The following is a 23,078-nucleotide window of genomic DNA, read 5'->3' as shown; positions in this document are numbered from 1 at the left end:
AAGAACATTTCAAGATCTATCCTGAAGTATAACACTGTTAGTGATATAATAATATCCATACACCTACAAAGAAGACCAGTTATTACCACTATTATTCAAATTTATGCACCAACCACTAAGGCCAAAGATGAAGAAATTGAAGATTGTTATGAACTTCTGCAGTCTGAAATTGCTCAAACATGCAATCAAGATGCATTGATAATTACTGGTGATTGGAATCCAAAAGTTGGAAACAAAGATGAAGAATTGGTAGTTGAAAAATATGGCTTTGGTAACAGAAACAATGCTGGATATTGCATGATACAATTTTGCAATACCAACAACTTCTTCATTGCAAATATCTTTTTTAAACAACATAAATAGCAACTATACATGTGGACTTCACCAGACGGAATACACAGGAATCAAATCGACTACATCGGTGGAAAGAAATGATGGAAAAGCTCAATATCATCAGTTAGAACAAGGCTAGGGGCTAACTGTGGAACAGACTATCAATTCATGGGGAAAATACTAAACGACACAGAAAACATCAAAAGAAGATGAAGTAACACCCAGAGTCACTGTACCAAAAAGAACTGGTGGACATTCAACCATTTTAGGAGGTAGCATATGATCAAGAATCCACAGTACTGAAGGAAGAGGTCCTAGATGCACTCAAAGCATTGGTGAAAACAAGTCTCCAGGAATTGACGGAATACCAATTGAGATGTTGGCAAAAACAAGTCTCCAGGAATTGACGGAATACCAATTGAGATGTTTCAACAAGTGGATGCAGTGCCAGAAGTGCTCACTTGTCTATGCCAAGAAATCTGGAAGACAGCTACTTAGCAATTGTCTGGAAGAGATCCATTTGTACCCATTCCAAAGGAGAGTAATCCGAAAGAATGCGGAAATTATCGAACAATATCGTTAATATCACACCCAAGTAAAATTTTGCTGAAGATCATGCAAAAGTGGATGCAACAGTACATCTACAGGGAACGGCCAGAAATTCAAGCCGGATTCAGAAGAGGACACGGAATGAGGAATATCATTGCTGATGTCAGATGGATCATGGCTGAAAGCAGAGAATACCAGAAAGATGTTTATCTATGTTTTTATTGACTACGCAAAGGCATTTGACTGTGTGGATCATAACAAATTATGGACAATGTGCTCATGAGGAACCTGTACATAGATTAAGAGGCAGCCGTTCAAACAGAACAAGGGGATACTGCATGGTTTAAAATTAGGAAAAGTGTGCATCAGGGTTGTATCCTTTCACCATACTTATTCAGTCTGTATGCTGAGCTAATAATCAGAGAAGCTGGACTATATGAAGAAGAATGCAGCATCAGGATCAGAGGAAGACTCATTAACCACCTGCAGTATGCAGACACAACCTTGCTCGCAGCCTTCAGTATGGATTACACCTCAACATAAGGAAAATAAAAATCCTCACGATTGGACCAATAAGTAACATTATGATAAACAGAGAAAAGACTGAAGTTGTAAAGGATTTCATTGTACTTGGATCCACAATCAATACCCATGGAAGCAGCAATCAAGAAATCAAAGGAGGCACCGCATTGGGCAAATTCCACTGGGCAAAGATTTTTGTTTAATATAATCAAATATTCCTTACAACCTTTATTACAACTAAAGGTTTAATGATCTTTTGCACTGCAAAAGATCTCTTTAAAGTGTTAAAAAGATGTCACTTTAAGGACTAAGGTGCCCCTGATGCAAGCCAGGATGTTTTCAATTGCCCCATACACATGTGAAAGCTGGACAATGAATAAGAAGACTGAAGAAGAATTGATGCCTTTGAACTATGGTGCTGGTGAAGAATATTCAAATACCATGGACTGCCAGAAGGACAAACAAATCTGTCTTGGAAGAAGTACAGCCAGGGTTATGCTGGCTTCATAGAATGAATTAGAGAGTATTCTTTCCTCTTCTATGCTCTGAAATAGTTTGAGTAGTAGTGGTGTGAGCTCTTCTCTGAACATTTCGTAGAATTCTCCAGTGAAGCTGTCCAGGCCAGAGCATTTTTTGCTGGCCGTTTTTTTTTTAATCACCTCTTCAATCTCTTCTGTTGTTATGGGTATGTTCAGATTTTCTATCACAGTTTGTGTTAGTTTAGGTAGGTAGTGTGTTTTTATAAATTTGTTCATTTCCTCAGGTTTTCATATTTGTTGGAGTACAATTTTCCATATTATTCTGTTACGATCCTTTTTATTTCAACTGGGTCCTTTGCATTGTTAAAAGATTTTTGTTTAATATAATCAAATATTTATTACAACTAAGGTTTAATGAGTTAAATCATAAGAATTTTTAAGAACCTTAATATCAAATAACAAAGAATTAGGCTTCTCACTGTTAAAATAACAAAATTTTCTTTAATCACTACATTAAAGAGTTAATTTATTTTTTATGTAATCTGCCTTGAAAACAAGGGTTCGGTTTCTCATTAAAATAAAACTCCTGAGTTAAAACCAAGCTACGTAGTTTTAAAAACTGAGGTTTTTACCTTTAAAGTCTTTGCTTTAAATAACTTAAGTATTGTTTCTTGGTTATCTGTAATAAACTCCTGGTAACTTTAAAACTTCATAGAAAACCACATAGGATTTCTTTTTGTTTTATATTAAAAAAAATACAAAAAAAGTTTATTTAAAATGTTAGGAGTTACATAAAACATGTTGTCAAATAAAAAAAAATGCCAAATTTTCTTTGAATTGGAATTTATATATCAATAACATTTACCTAATACTAAACAAATAAGCACATGATATTACACTGTAATTTTATTATTTCAATTGCAATCGTGGTTGCAACATAATTTCTTTAAATCTAGCATCATCAAGCCAATGGTTTATATAGAGAAATTAACTTTGTTTAGATGTGTGGATATATGATAATCTTAGTAAAGATAAATCTTACCGTGCTGATTTGCTGAGAATGCTTGAACATGGTGTTTCAACAGAAAATGGACAATATCAACTTATAAAAAGGACTATAATATACTAGACATAGATGCTATTGGACTAGATCAGGACTTTTTTTAGAATTCTTGTGTAAAAACTGGCAAAGTTTTTCAGTTTGCTGCTAATCCAGAATAATACAGAGCCTAGAGTAACTACATAAGACTTTGTAAACTAGAAGAAGTATAGTTTTTATGAAAATACTGCTGATGTCCAGTGTTCTAATTTTTAGACGTTGTTCTTTCCCTCTTTTAACATAAAAATCAGTTATTTTAGTAACTAATAACATTATGTTGGTTATAAAATCTCCTATAAATTAAAAGATGTTATAACGCATATTAAAGTTATAATTAAGTATATTCAGAATGTTTTAAATGATTCCATCTATGCTGTTGCTGTTGTTTGTTGTTAGGTGCTTTTGAGTCAATTCTGACTCATAGTGACCTAATATTGTTAAACGTTGTCAATCTTTAATCCAACACTCTAAGAAATGTTTTCACAGTTTAAAGAAGTTTTTAACAACTTAAAACCAAAATCCAAAAATCTGTGTGATACTGTTCCAAAGAATCGTGAATATTAGAAAAACATCAGCTAAAAAAAAATTCCCTGGAGTCTCACTGGAAAAGACTGTATGTAATTCTCCTTACCAATCCTTATGCCATAAAGTACAGAGTTAAAGCTTAAATACACCTCTTCCAATTAAAGAAGACTGTGACTCCTGTTTAGACTGTCCAGCCTACCAAAGGACTTAAACTGAAATTCAAGTATTAAAATGATCAGAAACAGATGACAATTGGTGTAGACTGCTGATCCCAAGACCTCTGGACCAGGCTTGTATTCACCTCAGAACTACTCCTAAAAGCTCAGACTCTTAAACAGACGATTGAAATTATTAGATTGTGCCTTATAATGTTTGTTTTTCTGATAACTCCAATTGTACTAAACCTGGTTAGTCTCCTTCCATGATGACTATTTTACAGAGAAATCCTTAAACAAATTACTCTCTGCTTCATACTTATACCTTTTAAAGTAACTTTGTTTTATCGACTTAGACTCATAGAATAATAATGTATTTGTTTCACCAATTAATAATTGTGGCTATTGTTTGATTACTCATTTTTCACTCACACAGGCTGCCGAGATTCTTAGAATTTTACTTTTAACAGCATTGATAGTTATCATGGAGTTACATTTAAGTTGCCTTATTCCTATGTCAAGAAATTTCCCTACATAGTGTTGGTTTTCTATAACCTAACTAGAGGTCATTATTCTGTCTAATACTTAAAACCTTTGAAGCTATTTTATAAACAAGACCTCATAAGTTGTTAATTTTAACTTACTGCTTTCATGCTAGAATTATTAGATAATATTGCATTAATCATCATCATTTTACTAACTATAATAGCTACTGTTTTCCTGTTAAGAATAGTATAAAACTTGTTAATGTTCAGTCAATTTTGACTCAGCCACCCTGTAGGAGAGAGAAGATCTGCCCCACAGGGCTTCCAAGGTATGGCTGGTGAATTAGAGCTGCCAACTTTTTGGCTAGCAGCCGAGCTCTTAACTACTGCGTATGCCTTCAAATGAGAGAAGAATTTATTTTGAAATTGATATAATTTTTATAACTCTTGCCTTATTATACTTTTTGATTAATATTTTTGCATTATACAGCTTTCCTTAAATACTCTCCTGCTGGTTCTAATAGGTCCCACTGAAACCTAGCATTAGAATGCCAGAAAACCCACTGTTAACGTTGAAGTTCTAACCTCTTTCTCCCAGAAAAGACACACGGAAAAGTCTCTAAATGTTTAGTTACTCACTCTATGTTCCCACAGTATTATCAAAACTTCTCTGCAGAACGTGCAGGAAATACTTCTGATTTTTGTAACAAATTAAGGAATTTAATTAAATGAAGACAGTTCCCCCTTTACAATCATGCCCTAGCTGAAGATTAGCTTCAGCTGGAAAACAAGTCCATCCCATATCCTGATAAAATGAGAATTGGATGTTATGCATCCCTTCTAAGTATGTATTTTTATATAGATGCCATGCCACTCATATACATAGAAGCTACTCATCTCTACAATGAAATAGAGGGATACCACACCCTGGATTAACCATTCGAAATAGTCAAGTTGCTCCTCTAATGTGACCTTGTTCTTTACTAACCCACCTCGACAAGATCACAGAAGTTGAATGTCAAGCTATAGCATGGTGAAGAGGTCCAGTGATAGCCGACTACTGAAAAGTAACCAAGTAGTGCAAAGATCTGTCATAACCAACAGCCACTTAAAAACGACAATGTAAAAGCTCACTAAACAAACAGCCACTGAAAGAAAAACACAAACCGTCAAGTCCACGCAGAAGAAACATTCATTCAAAAAGTGATCAAAGGATGTTCACAGATATCTTTGATCAAAAGGAGGGAATGAGTAAGAGCAAGTAAACTGAGGCACTTGACTAAAGTAAAAATAGCTGCTTTAGATCTAGAACCCTACTTCATTTTGCCTTTTTTTTAATATAGGCAAACCCCTGACTTATTCTTTAAGGCCTACCACTAAATGCAAACTAAAGAAAGTCTTCTTTTCTATGTGGTTAAGCTGAGACAATAAACTGCTTCACAGGAGCTATCAAGACCCTTCCTTAAACAATGTCTCAGGAAGAAGCCTTGATGTTGACTCTTATCTAGGTCTCCTAGGCAACTGCTGACAAGAAAAATTTCACTTAAGCAGGCTGTTTCTAAGACAGAAATGTCCTGTAAACCCCCCAGCCCCCACTTTCAGTAATCCGTTTTGTGTTACTCTAAGTCTGTAATGTCCAATCAAAATAGTACATCTCAAATTTTTTTGTTTTCACCCTTTAAAAGGTCTCTGTAGCTTTGCCATTTTAGAACTGTTTGTTCACTGTTAAATCAGACGTTTTCCCCAGTCTGGACTTTTACTGAACCTTCAGTAAATCTCCTTGCTTTACTTTAACACAGTAAGTCTTCATTACTCTTAGACAACTGGTTTTTTACACACAAAAAAATCAAGACTTAAACATTTAAATGGATGCAGTATCTTCAATGGATCATCTTGTCCTCATATACCCTTCAATACACACAAAGAGGAGAGGAAGTATGACATAGTATTATGAGCCACACACGAGGAAGCAGAAGAATGAGGTTGTATACCTGACTACTGTGACCTGTGGATGCCACTTCTGTTTGCCTGTAAAATGGAGACAGCAGTACTTGTCTTCCCACTAACTAATGTCATATGGTGGAGTGAACAGAATAATGAATGTAAAAATATTTTTGAAGCTATAAAGAACTATTAATCTAAGATAGTGAAAGAATGATATATTCCCAAATCCTAAGAGCCATATATACTGAGTATAAAACGACAGTATACTTTCAAGACAGTTTTGTTGCCTTAAGAAACAATTAAAAATGACATTATAGTCTAATTGCATGTATTATTTTTTGTCTGTTCCAAAAAAGAGGAAAAAATGTTTTTAACAAAGATATCACCTATATTTCTAAATACACAGTGAAACATTTTAGTGCGTGTGCTCAACTAGTATAAAAATATAGTTAAACATATCTTATCTCTTGAGATAAAGTATGAAAAAGTGCTTTATAAATTTTAAAGGGCTATATGTAAACGTTAGCTATTTTTGCCACATATAAAAAAATACATTTTGAGATGGATGTTTACCTTCTCTTAGACGGTCTACTACAAAAGTAAAGCCTGTAGTTCTTGGGTGTAGGACATATTCATATTTCTGAAGTCCATTCTGTTCAGCAAAATCATTACTTCGAGCCTTGCTGTTTTCTAAACAAAACAACAGACCATCAGAAGCCATAAAATAAATGAAATAAGGGGGTAAGTACAAAATTTCTTTGATAAAAATGGCAGTTGACTGTTCTGTAATTACCGAATGCAGTACAGAGTCAAAAGAGAAGACACAAACATTTCAGTCAGCCCTTTACAAAGATCCTTGAGTTATCTACTCATTAGAATCTTTGAAAATTATTAATAACAGCATCCTGAAATTCATATTCAAATCTTTAAATTCTTTAAATGATTTCATAAAACAGTCAATATACAATGAAAACTGAAATGCAAATAAAATACTAATAAGATTTTCATAAAATAGTTTTTTCAATTTTTATTGTGTAATGCTAAAAAATAAAACTAAAATGCTAATAAAACATAAAAATTAGATATCCAAAATAAATTATCAGCAATTTGCCAAATGTATCAGATTAACTTTTTTTTTAACCCAATAATTTAGGCCTTCAATGCAAAGTGAAATATCAGCCTTGCTCAGGCACAGAACACGCTAATATTACTAACCAAAACCACTCCACAACAGAATGGGAACACGATTAGCACATCATGTACAAACATCTGAACATGGTTTGGCTGAATATAGTTAAAGAGTCAAGTATATATTCCAATTGTTGGCAAAAACTTCTTTTTCCATTCCATGAGGTAACTTTACAAGTTCCAAGAAGAACCAAACTCATTACTCAGCAAATACATTTGGAAAAAGTAAAGTGTTCAGAAATTATTTGGCCTCAGCTGTTGGAGATCATGAAATAGCTCCTGATGTCAGCAGATGTTAGAACCTGCAATCCTCAGTTGCATCCTAAAATTTATAGACTATTCCAAGTCATAAGAAAAATACCTATATTAAACATAATTTTCCTAGGAGTAAATTTACTGAGTACTCAAAATCTCAAAAAAAAAAAAAAAAAAAAAAAATCCACACGAAAATAATTCAAAGGACACTCTTACAGAAGGTGCTACATCATTTTATAATTGAAGAAACTCAATCAAAGAATTGAAAATACCCACAGATCCCCAGCAAGTCAAAAGTAAAGGCCCTAAATATAATAAATAAGAAGCCCCTCTCCTATTCATTTGAGAATATTCTAGGCATGGAACTACAAAATCATATTTTATAGATAGCTGAAAGGACCTTAAATAGGTATTAGGAATCCCAGGGACACCACAAAGATGAGTAGTAACTAAATACTCTTCAGTTTGATCTTCTAGTTTATAATGACTTTGGGGATTCTGAAGACAAAATTGAACTCTGTTGTAGAATGTGCATACAAGTATAAGTAGTTCTAAAAAGTACAGCCACAATGGGGGAAGACAGAAGTAATCAGAGATACAGAATAATTAGATACAGATTTTTCCATCCATCCCCACTTCATCTACCCACCCGAGACTCTGCTAATATTAATAACTGTACTAGCATCCCACTTTCTGATCATAACTTCCTCTTGTCAGCTTACTCCCTATAACACCCCAACTCCAGCACTCCTTCACCTCAATGCGACTACAAACCACTGTGCTGCTCCCAAACAAGTCAGGCATGCCGCCACCACCACGGCGGGGTCAGTGCAGTTGCTCTTCCCTTTACCCAGGATGCCCTTTGCCCAGATTTCTGCATGGTTTGTCTGCTTTGTTCATTTGTTCCCTACTTAAATAAAAACTTAATAGAGAGGCTTGCCCTAAGCACTTTATATAAAATAGCACTCCTACTCCTTTTCTGATATTATTCTCTATTTCCTTAACTGCTTTAATTTTCTTCTTATGACTACCTGATATATTTTACCACTTATTAGTTTATTATCTATCTTTCCTAATATAACATAAGCTTAAGCTCCAGGCATTCATGTATCTTTTAAATAAAGAAGTACAAGGGTGTTTAACTGTGTATAATATTATAAATGTAAAAACTTGGAAACAGTTTTTCTTTCCAAGTGACCGAAATGGAACTCAAAATTATGGTAGACTAATATAAAACTATTCAACCTTTAAAACACACATTTTCAACAAATAATGATGTGAGAGAATGCTCACAATAAGTGGGAAAAAGTACAAAGAAAAGTGTAATCCTAATTTTCCAATTTTGTTTAAAATTATATATGTATGTGTGTACATATATGTACATAGATGTCTGTGTGTGAAAATGACCAGAAGATTATGGGGATGGAAAATCTGGCAACAGAAATAGGTGATAGTGGCACAACTTGATTGATGCAACTGGTTTTATTGAACTGTACACATGAAAAACTTCAAATTGGCAAATGTTGCTTTCTATTTTTACAACAATTAAAAAAAAAAAGACCAAGAGCAACGGACCAAAATTAGAATAGTGTTTATTTATGGGCAGTGGGGTTATAGCAATATTTGTGCTCCAGTCTACATTTCTCAAAATTAACATATATTATTTCCAAAACCAGTGCCATTGAGTCGATTCTGACTCATAGTGACACCACAGGGTTTCCAAGGCTGTAATCTTTACAGAAGCAGACTGCCACACCTTTCTCCCTTGGAGCCACTGGTGGTTTCGAACTGCCGACCTTTTGGTTAGCAGTCAATTGCTTCAACCACTGCGCCACCAGGGCTCCTTCCATAAGCAAGAAAAAAATTATAACCAACAATAATATGTGAAGATAGAATATATGTAAAGTTACATTAAAATGCACTAGTTCAAAAACGTGCAGGCAAGCTGAATTTAGAATTTAAAGTGGATTATAAAACATTCTCCTTGGGATTAAAAATCTGCATTTTAAAGGTAACTGTGGTAACTAAAACACCTTTAAATTAATACACTTTTTCAAAACTGAAGATATTTTGCTAGCCTACTTAAAAAAAAAACAAAAACAAAAATTTCACCCCTAATCAATAAAACTCTATATAATCCTGTAAAAAGAAATTTTTTTTTAAGCTTCAGAATCATTCTATTTGGCAAACAGTATGGCTTTTGAAAGTTAGTTTTAAAATGCAAATATAATTTTAACTTAAAAAATATTCAACTATATTATGTAATGGTGAGTACTCTGGACTCAAAAAAATATGAAAACAGATGTTAAATTTATCACCTAAAAGAGAAACCTGAGGAAAAAAAAATACAATGAAAAAGTTTTAAAATACATTTTAGAGACTCTGAAGGTCTAAGGTATGAACATGTTAACATTAATGTACCAGAGGACCAGCAGCCCATGAGCTTTTTTTTTTTTTCCCCTTTAGCTTTTAATTACTACCAACTTCTAAAGTTGCCTTTCCTTAATGTGCATTTTGGTATTCCAATATGAAATCAGTCTATCATTTCAGTAAATGGCTTTCTGTACCCTAAATTAGCTGATATTCAACATCTAAACTTAACGATTATACATTTTAAGTATTATAAAATTTAAATACTGCTGTCTGCTTTGTTTAAAAAAAAATATTTTATTGTGTTTTAGGTGAAAGTTTACAGAGCAGATTTGTTTGCTGAGCAAATTTATTGTTTCCCATTCAACAAATTGTACACAAAGTGTTTCATGACATTGGTTGCAATTCCCAGACTGTGTCAACACTATTTCTGCCCTGGTTCCCCGTTTCCTTTCATCTGGTTTTCCTACCCCTTCCTGCGTTCTCACCTTTACTTTTGGGCAAATGTTCCCTTTTGGTCTCATATGATTGTTCCGAGGAGCACGTTCTTTCGAACGTTATTGTCTATTTTATAGGCCTGTCTATTGCTTGGCTGGAAGATGGTTTCCAGGAATGGCTGCAGTTCCATGTCAGAGAGGTGTCTTGGGGCCATAGTCTCAGGGGTTCCTCTAGACTCTATCAGGCCAGTAAGTCTGGTCTTTTTTTTATGATTTTTTTATTCTACATTTTTCTCCTGCTCTGTCCAGAACCCTCTATTGTGATCCCAGTCAGACCAGTCGGTAGTGGTAGCTGGGCACCATCTAGTTCTTCTGGCCTGGAGTCGGGTAGACTGTGGTGCATGTGGTCTGTTAGTCCTTTGGACTAATTGCTCCATTGGGTCTTTGGTCTACTTCACTCTCCTTTACTCTGGATGGGAGGAGACCACTAGTTGCACCTTAGATGGCTGCTCACAAGCTTTTAAGACCCCAGACACTACTCACGAAAGTAGGATGTACAACATTGTTTTTATGTACTATGTTATGCCAATTGACAAAGATGTTCCCATGAGTCTATGGTCCTCTGGCTTCAAGCCTACTGTCTTCATCCTGGAAAGTGTTTGGGGGTGCATAAGAATGCTGTCTGTTTTTACATTACAATTTCCTAATGATAGTTTAGCTCTGGGAATCCATCAACTTGAAATTATGTATTTTCAAGCTTAATCAATATGTGGCAGATATTAATCTCGGTATAATACTCTTTGTCCAACTATTCTTAAAATTTTAACTTTAAAAATCAAACACATACTATATAGTAAGTATATATCTTTAGAGACTTGCCTAGTACATAAAAATTGCCACAGTCCATTTAGCTTAGCTCTGTCTGCAATAGATGAGTCAGAGATCTCCTCTTTGGTATCAATGGTAAATGTTTCCCCAAATACCTTAATTTCCCTTATCAACCTCTTAGGGCTCATTTATTAAATATTTGTATACTTTGCATTTTTCACCTTGAACTTTCTTTTGGGGTAATGGGTTCCATAAATTACTATGTACACAGTATGAATTAATATTTTCATTTGTATGTTCTCCTCTGTTAAGCATTAAAGGTTGCCCCTCTTAGTGTAGTACTGAGGATATGGAAGACAACCTTGCATTCTACCTCTCCATACCATTTGTGATTTTTTATGTTTCAGTTCTGTTCTGTTTCAGTGTGTCTTCCCTTATATAGCAAACCTTCAACTACTGGATCCTTTTCAAATCCCACTGGATCTTTCTTGAAGTAATCAGGGTACTAAAGGTTTTAAAACTTTGCTTTTTCAAGTCCAAAGATTCTACAGAATGCTTCCTGTCCAAGTTCCTCCCCATATTCAGTCAGAGTATTATTAAAATATGGAACTCTGTGATGATGAGTATGAATAATAATGGCCTCCTGAGGTTTCCCATTATAAATTCAATGGGCTGGGAACCAAGAAGTTCTGGGTTCTCTGTGTGTTACTGATTAACCAAGGGACTTCAGGGTGGATCATTAATCTTGTTGGTGTTGAGTTACTTCATCTGAGGAATAAATTTAGACTAGATTACTTTTCAGTTTCTTCATGTTTTAAAATTTGGTGATCCAAACCCAAGCACCTTACCTGTGAGATCAGTCCCTTCTGGGAATATGAGGAGTTGAAGAGGTTCACGAATATGACAAAAATAATTAATCATGTCTTCAAAATGGCTTTTGTCATCCTTCCATTTCCTATGAATGAAGATATAGGCAGCAGCCTGCATAGCCCAACCTAGGATCAATTTAACAAGTATTTAAAAACAATTTTACCTGCCAATATCAATATATTACTGAATACAGTACTTCACTTCTTTTGGTTTTACTAAAAATTATTATCATTTTATTACAAATTATCATAATAAGCATCTCATGATAGACCTTAAATTCAGCACTGAATTTGAGTCAAATGACACATATACCAGAGAATATTCTTAAAAGGATTTGGTAAATCCTGGGGTTTACAAAAATCTCTAAAAGCTCTTTTCAAGTCAAACCTATTTCTTAAAACATCAAGGCAAAAACAATCCCTAATATTTCTCAGTAACTCATCCAAGATTTAAAAAATCCTAACTAAACAGACGCTTTAACTAAGATACTTATACGACACATAAGAGTTATGTGTTGTCAGGTTTACTGTCAGGTTGGTAAGCAAAGGTTCGTTATCAACTCATATATGTAAGCAGGGGCGGATTATCCAATAAGCAAGGAAAACATGGGCTTATTTGTGCCTACTTACCAGTCTGCAGTGAAGTTTAACACATGAAATTATTTACTACAGATTAGTAACTAAGCACAACTAATCCCGTGCTTACCTTGTATTATGAATTGAATGGTGTTCCCCAAAAATGTGTATCAACTTGGTTACGCCATGATTCCCAGTATTGTGTGGTTGCTCTCCAATTTGTGATCTGATGTAACTTTCCTATGTGTTGTAAATCCTAATCTCTGTCTGTGGTTAATGAGGCAAGATTAGGTTATGTTAAAGAAGATTAGGGTGGGATGCAACACCCTTACTCAGGTCACAGCCCTGATCCCACGTAAGAGGAGTTTCCCTGGGGTGTGGCCTGTATCATCTTTTATCTTGCAAGAGATAAAAGGAAAGAGAAGTGAGCAGAGAGAAGAGACTTCCTACCACAAAGAAAGAAGCAGCAAGAGCGGAGTACATCCTTTGGATCCGGGGTCCCTGCGCTGAGAAGCTCCTCCACTGGGGAAGATTGATGACCAGGACTTACCCCCAGAGCTGACAGAGAGAGAAAGCCTTCCCCTGGAGTTGGCACCCTGAATTCAGACTTCTAGGCTCCTAAACTGTGAGAGAATAAATTTCTGTTTGTTAAAGCCATCCACTTAGGGTATTTCTGTTACAGCAGCACTAGATAACTAAGGCACCTTGCTTATTGGGTCATCTGCCATTGCCAGGGATTGTAAATTTGAAAAGAGGTTTTGATTCTGTAGAAAGGTGCTGTGGGGTGGGAAGAGAGACAGATACCAGCCATATCTAGACGCAGAATGTTTGATGTGGTAAAAATATGTGAAATTACTCACTACAGATGATCTGGTAGGAAAGGTAAGCATTGTGCTTTCCTTATTTGTTAATCCACCCCTGTACATAAGCTATCTCTTTAATATTACCTTTTCTGTACTAATCAATCTCTAAATGCAACTGCTATTTTCAATGACAGCCACTTCTTTAGGTTTTATTTAAAAGGGAAAAGATGCAATGGCTATTGAATACATTAATCAGAGCGTACACTTTGGACATATTTGTTGTCTTCAGGGAAAATTAACCCTACTGCTGAAGAGGTAGCTCAAGACAGACATGTTTTACATCACCATGCATGCCTCCCTGGATGCAAATGACTATAACTACTGTGGGACGTACTTGGCTTAAGGTAGCCAATTCACTGTTTGTACAACAGCCTATGAAGCATGGAAACCTTGGCCCAAACTTAGTAATTATCTACGCCAACCAAATGTTCTCCCTCAGAAATCTGACCAAATAATTGATATTATAAAGTCAAAAGGATGGATAAAAAGCAGATACGGAGACAGGAGCAGCTTAGGCAATTTAAAGATAGCATCCTGTGATGATGATCTACAAACTCTTGCTGCTGAGGTGCCTAAAGCTGATTTTAATTCAGAACAAAAGCCAGTTTTAGAATCCACAAATTGTGGCCTGCCTATGGATCTACTTTTTGGATATCCAAAAAAGTCCATCTCCCTTACTGCCATGTGTATCTTTATAACACACTTTCATTATTTCAGCTAGCAAGGACAAGTGGTGGTTCTTTGCAAAAAACACAAATAAAAATAGCTATCATCATTTAGTAAATACGGTACTACTCTAAGAATATACTGAGTAATTATAAAACCATTTGTTTATGATTTAAAACAAAAAATTGCAGGACTTCCTTTGCTTTGAGTCAATTAAAAACTATAATACTATATTCTACACATTTAAATGAGCAGGTACCAAAAAATCCTCTTTAGTATAGGTCTTGCCAATATTCATCCAATTACTACTTATCAACTATATCATCAGCCATATCACCAACACTGGACTTGAACCCAAACGTGTGTCTTCCCACATATCTTTCCTTCACCTGAGGACATTCAGGCCCACAGTACAGTACACGAAGGCACTGTGGCTCTGGATGAGATTGTCTGAGTTAGAATCATAGCTGTAACCACATACCAGCTGTTCGGCCCAAAACCCTTGTTCCTCATTGCCCCCAAATATGAAATAAGCATAATGTTGTAATAGTATTTACCCCATAAGGGTTGTGGCAAGAAGTAAATAATGTAACAGGATTTAACACAGTGTTCAATAAATAAGAGCTATTATCATTTCAGGAGGTACCAGAACCGATTGTACCGAAGGAAGAAGTCCAAGCTGCACTGAAGGCATTGGCAAAAAACAAGGCTCCAGGAATTGACGGAATACCAACTGAGATGTTTCAACAAATGGATATGACGCTGGCAGCACTCATTCATCTACGCCAGGAAATGTGGAAGACAGCTACCTGGCCAACTGACTAGAAGAGATCCATATCTGTGCCCGTTCCAAAGAAAGGTGATCCAACAGAATGCAGAAATTATCAAACAATAACATTAGTATCAGAAGCAAGTAAAATTTTGCTGAAGATGATTCAAAAGTGGTTGCAGCAGTACATACACAGGGAATTGCCAGAAATTCAAGATGGATTCAGGAGAGGACATGGAATAAGGGATATCACTGCTGATGTCAGATGGATCCTGGCTGAAAGGAGAGAATACCAGAAAGAGGTTTACCTGTGTTTCACTGACTACCTAAAGGCATTCAACTGTGTGGATCATAACAAGTCGTGGATAACATTGGGAAGAATGGGAATTTCAGAACACTTAATTATGTTCACGTAGAAACTGTACATAGAGGAAGAGGCAGTCGTTTGAACAGAACAAGGGGATACTGAGTGGTTTAAAAATTAGAAAAGGTGTGTGACAGGGCTGTATCCTTTCACAATACTTACTCAATCTGTATGCTGAGCGATTAATCCAAGAAGATGGACTATATGAAGAAGAACATTGTATCAAGACTGGCGGAAGACTCATTAGCAACCTGCGTTACACAGATGACATAACCTTGCTTGCTGAAAGTGAAGAGGACTTGAAGCACTTACTGATGAAGATTAAAGGCTACAGCTTTCAGTATGGATTACACTTCAACATAAAGAAAACAAAAATCCTCACAAATGGACCAATAAGCAACATCACAATGAATGGAGAAAATAATGAAGCTGTTGTCAAGGAGTTCACTTTACTTGGATCCACAATCAACACGCATGGAAGCAGCACTCAAGAAATCAAATGTCATATTGCATTGACCAAATCTGCTGCAAAACACCTCTTTAAAGTGTTGAAAAGCAAAGATGTTACTTTGGGGACTACGGTGTGCCTGACCCAAGCCATGGTATTTTCAATCGCATCATATGCATGTGAAAGCTGGATTAGGCTTTGGCTTAAGAGAATGTTGTGGCTGGTTTGATCTTCTATCCAGATGACTAAAACTTTCTCCATCTCAGCAATAAAGCTGTTTCACTTTCTTATCATTCATGTGTTCACTGGAGTAGCACTTTTAATTTCTTTCAAGAACTTTTCCTTTGCATTCACAACTTGGCTAACTGGCGCAAGAGGCCTCACTTTTGGCCTGTCTTGGCTTTTGATTTAAAGTGAGAGATGTGTGACTCTTCTTTTCAACTGAACACTTAGAGGGCATTGTAGGGTTATTAATTGGCCTAATTTCAATATCGTGGTGTCTCAAGGGATAGAGAGGCCTGAGGAGAGGGAGAGAGACGGGGGAAAGTCCGATAGGTGGAGCAGTCAGAAGACACAACATTTACCGATTAAGTTTGCCATCTTATATGGGTGTGGTTCATGGTGCCCCAAAACAGTTACAACAGTAACATCAAAGATCACTGATCACAGATCACCGTTAACAGATATAATAAGAAAGTTTGAAATATTGTGAGAATTACCAGAATGTGACACAGAGACATGAAGTGAGCACATGCTGTTGTAAAAATGGCGCCAACAGACTTGCTCGACGCAGAGTTGTCACAAACCTTCAATTTGTAAAAGTCGCAATATCTGTGAATGCAATAAGACAAGGTATGCCTGTATAGAACATTTCCAGTATCCCAAAATGCTCTCGTGGGCCCTCCTCGTAGTCAGTACTCCCTACATCCAAAAGGAAACCATTGTTCTGACCTTTATCAACATAAATCATATAAATGGATCACACAGTAGGTACTTTTGTCTTTGGCTCCTTTTGAATATTATTTTGTCATGCATGCTGTTGTGTGTAACAGTATTTTCTTCTCTGCACTGTTGTGTAGTGGTCAACTGTATGAATATGCCACAATTTATTTATACTCTTGACGGAGATTTCTAGGCCATTAGGAATAAAACATGAGTATTCTTGTATCTGTCTTTTGTTGAACATAAGCGCTCAATTCTGTTGAGTAAATATCCAGGAGTAGAACTCCTAAATCGTATGTATATTCAGCTTATGTATATTCAGCTTCAGTAGACAGTGCCAGTTTTTCAGTGATTGTACCAGTTGACACTCCTACCAGCAATAGGTAACAGTTCCAATTGTTCTATCCACATCCTCACCAGCACTTGGTCTTAGGAGTCCTTTTAATTTAAGCCATTTTGATAGTTTTAATTTGTGTAGTAGTTTTAATGTGCATTTCCCCTATGACTTATGTTGAGCAGCTTTTCATATGCTAATTTGAATAGGCACATCACAAAGAAGTTCTTTGCTCCCTCACACCCTTATTCCCTAGTGCCAGGGTCAGCACTACTGCCTGTTTTTGTATGGCCAAAAGTTAAAAAAGAATAGTATTGCATGATGCGTGAAAACTACATGAAATTTAAATCTCACTGTGCATAAATAAAGCTTTATTGGAACTCAGCCACACTCATTTATGTATTGTCTATGGATACTTCCATGCTACTGTGGCCCAGTGAAGTAGCTACAACAGAGACTGCATGGCCAGAAAAGTCTGAAATGTTTACAATCTGGTCCTTTATAAAAAAAAGTCTGCCAACCCCTACTCCAGGGGTTTGGAAATCGTATACCCCATTTTGTTCTTTTAGTGGTCACCCTTAAGTTTTTTCACCTTCCATTTTTGACAAACATATTTAAACTTAAATAAATCTATCCACATTGACTTGACAATAAACGATCCTCCTCCCAAAAATGCACGCTTTCCTCTTGCTCCGTTCCTAGATTTGTGGAAATCATCTATAGTTCCAAACTGCTATTATTATTATCTAACACATTTCTTAAGCTTCACAGAAACATTTTTAGCTATTTACACCTGACTTTAAGTTTGCTGGTTTCTTTGCTTATCCATGTTTCTTGTATCCCGTGTCCTTCCCTTCTTTTAGTCTTCTTCAAAGGATTTTTTTTAAAAATGTTAGATTTTTTGCATGTATTTGTTTTGTTTTTAACTTTGGAAGTTAGTTTAGGTAAAAACAGAATTTTAGGTTCCAAATCATTTTCCACTCAGAATTTCAAAGCTATTTTTCTATCATCTAATACGGCTCTAAGAAGTCTGATGGCAATATGCTCCGTGTTCCGTTGTAGAAAACCTACACCACCCCAATCTCCCGCAAACTTTTATGTTTTTCTTTTCATCCATGGTTTTATGGAATTTCACTAGTATGAGTCTAGGTATGAAACTTTTTTTCATTAAATCTGCTCAGCAGTTGGTAAACTCTTCCAAAATGTGAGACTTTATTTAACATTGGGAATATTTCTTCCATTATTTAAAAATACTTTCCCCCTCTTCTTTTGTCCTTTCTAGTACATGTTAAAACTTTTGGATCTCTACTATCCTATTTCTCATCTGACATTGTGTTTGAGAAAAATTCCTTGGCTCCATCATTCAACTCACTAATTTAATCTTCAATTGTTTGTTCTACTAATTAAGCTTAACTTGACAATCATATTTTTAAATTTCAAGATTTACAAGTGGCTCATTTTCATAGTAGCTGGTTTTATAAATAATAAAAAATATAACAAATAATAACATGTAAAGAGTAATAATAATAATATTTATCAAATGTTTACTATATGCTTGGTACTGGTTCTAAGCATTTTTTCACAAAATAATTCAATTAATTCTCAAGACAATCTTATGCATTAGGTAAAAGTAGTACCCCCAATTTATAGATGAGGAAACTGAAGCACAGTGAGGTTCACAGAAATACCAATGGTAAAAACAGGTGTCAAACACAGGCAGTCTGGTCCCAAAGTCAATTAATGCTACACTAAGCAACCTCTCTGCAATATTTACTTGAATCTAAGAATGTTAGTTACACTTAGTTTACATTCTTCGCATACTATTATTTATTCCTAACAGGTTAGTCTGAAACCCTGGTGGCCCAGTGGTTAAGAGCTACAGCTGCTAACCAAAAAGTTGGCTGTTCGAATCCACCAGATGCTCCTTGGAAGCCCTATGCGGGCAGTTCTACTCTGTCCCATAGGGTTGCTATGAGTCTGAATGAACTCGATGGCAACATGTTTGGTTTTGGTTTCTTTTAAGAAGTTAGTCTTTCCATTTTTTCAGTGGTAGACTATCTTCAAAGGTGTGTGTTTTATTCAAATATTTAATTCTGCATTGTCCTCATATTTGTAAAGGATGTGTTAAATTGAACAATACTGAATGGTAGAATCTATTTCTCCATTCCAAGTAAGAATACCTAGTGCTCCCTTGAAGGAAGGGAATGATGTCAAGATCTGTGGGATTTTGCCATTAAACTTTTCTAATATTCTATACCTCTTTTCAGAAATCCCAGAAAGGAAGGTAAAATGGCTGAGCCACTCAGCTTCCCTGACCTCTCCCCTGAAGAAATGAGTTTTATTTTGTGGCTTTGGTTTCTCAGGTTCCATTTGCACATCACTAATGTGGTGCAGGAGCAATGGTGGCACAAGGGTTAAAGCGCTCAGCAGCTAACCCACTAGCTGCTCCGTGGGAGAGAGATGTGGCAGTCGGCTTCTGTAAAGATGTACAGCCTTGGAAACCCTATCGGGCGGTTCTACTCTGTTCTATAGGGTCACTGTGAGTCAGAACTGTGAAGGCACTGAGTTTGGTTTCTGGTTTGTTAATGCGGGACAGTGTCTCATGTTTTTAAGTCTTTTTTTTCTTCCTTTGAGTCTTTTTTTTCTTCCTTTAGTGTAAACGTTTGTCTTCCTATTTTCCTCATAAAATCACAGGAACAGAGATGTCCGGGCAACATGGTGCTACAGACATAAGCACCACGCCATTCCTCCACAGCAAAGACCCGAAAAACTAAGTCAAACAGAGACACACATCAATCCTGAAACCATAAGCATCAAATGAAGAGATAACGAACTCAGCCAAGTGCAGAATGGAATAAGAAACTAACCAAGAACAGAGAATGAGGAGAGATATATGCAGGGGTCTCCTATCAGCTACCGCAGCACGGATCCGCCATCTTGGACTCCTATCGGAGACTGATGAACGGGGGAACGAGAAAGCAGCTTCATCGAGTTTCCAGCAGGAGACAGAACAACCGGTAACCAGCGATAAATGCTTTCCAAGCCCCCACATTTCTTCACCCCCACTCGGCCTCCTCTGCTTCCTGCGGCCACAGTCTCTTGGCCGGGAAGCACCGGCTTCACACTGGTATCGCTTGGATTCCACCCACCCACACTGGCCGGCTTCCTGAGTGCCATTTGTTGGCTGCTAGTGTTGCTTTTTTCCGCTTCTTTCGATTCTTCTTTACCTCTCACCACCATCCCCCACCTGGCTCCGACTGCCATCTTTGCTTTCTCCTGAAAGGCTGCGAAACACTGCTCAACTGTGAAACTGCTTCTTGGCCTGTGCCACCATGTTTGTGGGACCCCCAGAGCTTTTTTTGTTTGTTTGTTCTGATTTGACTTGTTTGTTTGTTTTCTTTTTCTTTTCCTGGCTTGGGAGCTCCTTCTAGCTGGGCAATACTGCGTGTCTTGGGAGCTACTCCCTTACTCTGTGAAGACACACAGTGACATCCCTGGGGGCATTTTTTTTCTTTTTTTCTTTTATGTGTGTGTGTCTTTGTTTTGTTTTCTTCTCTTCTTTTTTTCCCTTTTTGTCTTTCTTCATTTCCAGTTTCTCATCTTTCTATACTTACATTCTCCTCCTGTCTCCTGAATAACTGGTGCTGTGTGACACCTCTACCCCTTCTAGCCAGGCTGTACCTTCACGGCCTGGGAGCAACTTCCCCAGTCCTTGCAGCCACACTGGGGGGAACCCAAGAGGCTTTTCTTTTTTCCTCTAATTCTTATTTATTCATTTTTTTCCTTTTACCCTTTTTCTATCTTTTTCTTTTTCTCCATTTCCCAGTCTCTCATCTCTTGACTCCAACAGCAAGCTCCCTTAGTACTCTATTTTGTTTGTGTCTATGTTTTTGGCTCCTGTACCTCTCTCCTCTCCTCTTTCACATATCCATCTTAGTTCCACTCATCACAATCTCCCCGCTTTCATGCCTACCTGCACCGTGTGCTGAACATCACACCCCGAAGCAGCACAGGCACGGCCTACCAGAACCAGCCCTGCACAGATTCCCGGCCCACCCTGTCGGCCCTAGTACGTACCACAAACAACCCATCCAAGCACCACCCCTTCAGCTGGACCTGCCCTGCTGTACGATACCTGAGTGACTGACCCTGCTCATTGGAGAAGCAGGTGAAAAGTATCATACCCACAGACAAACAATAAAGAACACACAGCCCGCCTGCTCAGACATAACCAAATAAAACAAAAAAGCAGGACGAAAGAAACAAATCTACAATCAATAAACAAGGAAAATAACCACTGAATGTCCTGAAGACAGCAAACAATTTCAAAACGTATACAAAAACAGGACAGGATGGTTCCAGTAGCCACCCAAAATAAAACACCAGATGACCTACCGGTAGAAGAAAAGACACTAGAACTACCTGATAGGGAATTCAAATCTCTAATATTCAGAATTATCCAAGAGTTGAACCAAAAGGAGACAAAAATGAGAAAAAAATAGACAAATTCATGGAAAAGGCAAACAAATTCATGGAAAATACAGACCAAAAAAAAAAAGGAAGAATTCAAGAAAATAATACAGGAGCAAAATGCTAAAATAACTTCAAAACTAGAAATCATACGAAAACAACAATTAGAAACCCAAAAGATAAACAACAAAATCTCAGAAATGGTCAAGGTTATAGAAGGGCTGAGGAGCAGGTTTGAAACGATGGAAGACAGGATCAGCAAAATTGAGGACAAACACTTGGATACCACTCAATTTGAGGAAAAATCAGGAAAAAAAAAAAAAAAAAACCCAAGAAAAATGAAGAAACCTGAGAATAATGTGGGATACAATGAAAAGCAATACTCTGTGAGTGACTGGAGTTCCAGAACGGTGGGAAAACAGAAAACACAGAGAGGATCATTGAAGAATTGCTGACAGAAAACGTACCCAATATCATGAAAGATGAAAAGCTCACCATCCAAGAAGCTCAACGAACCCCATCTAGAATAGACCCCAAAAGAAAACCACCAAGGCATATAATAATCACATTCGCTAAACTAAAGACAAACAATCCTGAGAGCAGCTTGAGAAAAACGAAAAGTCACATAAAGAGGAGAAACAATAAGACTAAGCTCAGATTATTTGGCAGAAACCATGCAGGCAAGAAGGCAATGGAATGACATATATAAAACCTTGAAAGAAAAAAACTGCAAGCCAAGAATAATATATCCTGGAAAACTCTCATTCAAATATGATGTGAAATTAGGTCATTTCCAGATAAACAGAAATTAAGGGATTATGTAAAAACCAAACCAAACTTACAAGACTTATTAAAGGGAGTCCTTTGATCTGAGAACAATTAACATCAGACCATAGGCTGAATCTAGAACACAGGATTGTACCAGCCAGATACCAATCTAGGAAATGAACTCAAGAACTATCCACAATCAAAAGATTTATAAAAGGGAACCACAGAGGTTCATCTGTAAATGACAAGAGCATCAGAACAATAAAAGAGGGAATAAGTGGTGTAGGTATAGAACCTTCGAATGGAGGAGAAGGCAAGCTGATACCCAGTAATAATAGACTGGACCAAAGCTAGGAAGGTAAGGGTAAATTTAAAGGTAACGACAATGAGAGTAAACAAACCTACTCATCAAGATAAAGAAGAAAAACATAAAGTCTCAGTAAAAACAAAACATACAAAAACAAAAGAAATGAAAAAAAAACCCACAAACAAAAGGAATTCAGCACAGGAGAGTAAGAGGAACAAAGAAAATGTCACCACCACAAAAAAAAAGCACTACAAAATGACAGCAATAAACTCACACCTATCAATAATTACACTGAACGTAAATGGCCTAAATGCACCCATAAAGAGATGGAGAGTGACAGAATGGACAAAAAAACAGGATCCATCAATATGCAGTCTACAAGAGACACCTTAGAAACAAAGATGTAAATTTTTTAAAAATCAAAGGATGGAAAAAAATATATCAAGCAAACAGCTACCAAAAAAGAGCAGGAGTGGCAATACTAATCTCAGATAAAATAGACTTTAAAACAAAATCCACCATAAAAGACAAAG

At 36.5% G+C, this 23,078-nt stretch overlaps 1 protein-coding gene across 6 annotated transcripts in view; it reads right to left on the bottom strand.

The window, feature by feature from the left end:
- LCLAT1 (lysocardiolipin acyltransferase 1) overlaps positions 1-23,078 on the bottom strand; it is a 365,885-nt gene that overhangs the window by 122,494 nt on the left and 220,313 nt on the right. For 3 of the 6 annotated variants that reach the window (XM_023732457.1, XM_023732458.1, XM_023732462.1), the window contains 2 exons: positions 12,018-12,164; positions 6,665-6,781 (listed from right to left, as the gene is read on the bottom strand). In XM_023732457.1, the coding sequence (XP_023588225.1) occupies positions 6,665-6,781; positions 12,018-12,164 (264 nt within the window). Of the gene's footprint in view, positions 1-6,664; positions 6,782-12,017; positions 12,165-12,744; positions 12,867-13,064; positions 13,118-13,164; positions 13,199-23,078 lie in introns of those variants that run through there. The other 3 variants (XM_023732461.1, XM_023732460.1, XM_023732459.1) reach the window with 3 other exon arrangements.

The sequence above is a fragment of the Trichechus manatus genome, unplaced genomic scaffold (genome assembly GCF_000243295.1).
Source record: "Trichechus manatus latirostris isolate Lorelei unplaced genomic scaffold, TriManLat1.0 scaffold00052, whole genome shotgun sequence".
Classification (NCBI taxonomy): Eukaryota; Metazoa; Chordata; class Mammalia; order Sirenia; family Trichechidae; genus Trichechus; species Trichechus manatus.
The sequence above is the reverse complement of the archived record's forward strand: the minus strand, read 5'-3'. Positions and strand labels throughout refer to the sequence as shown.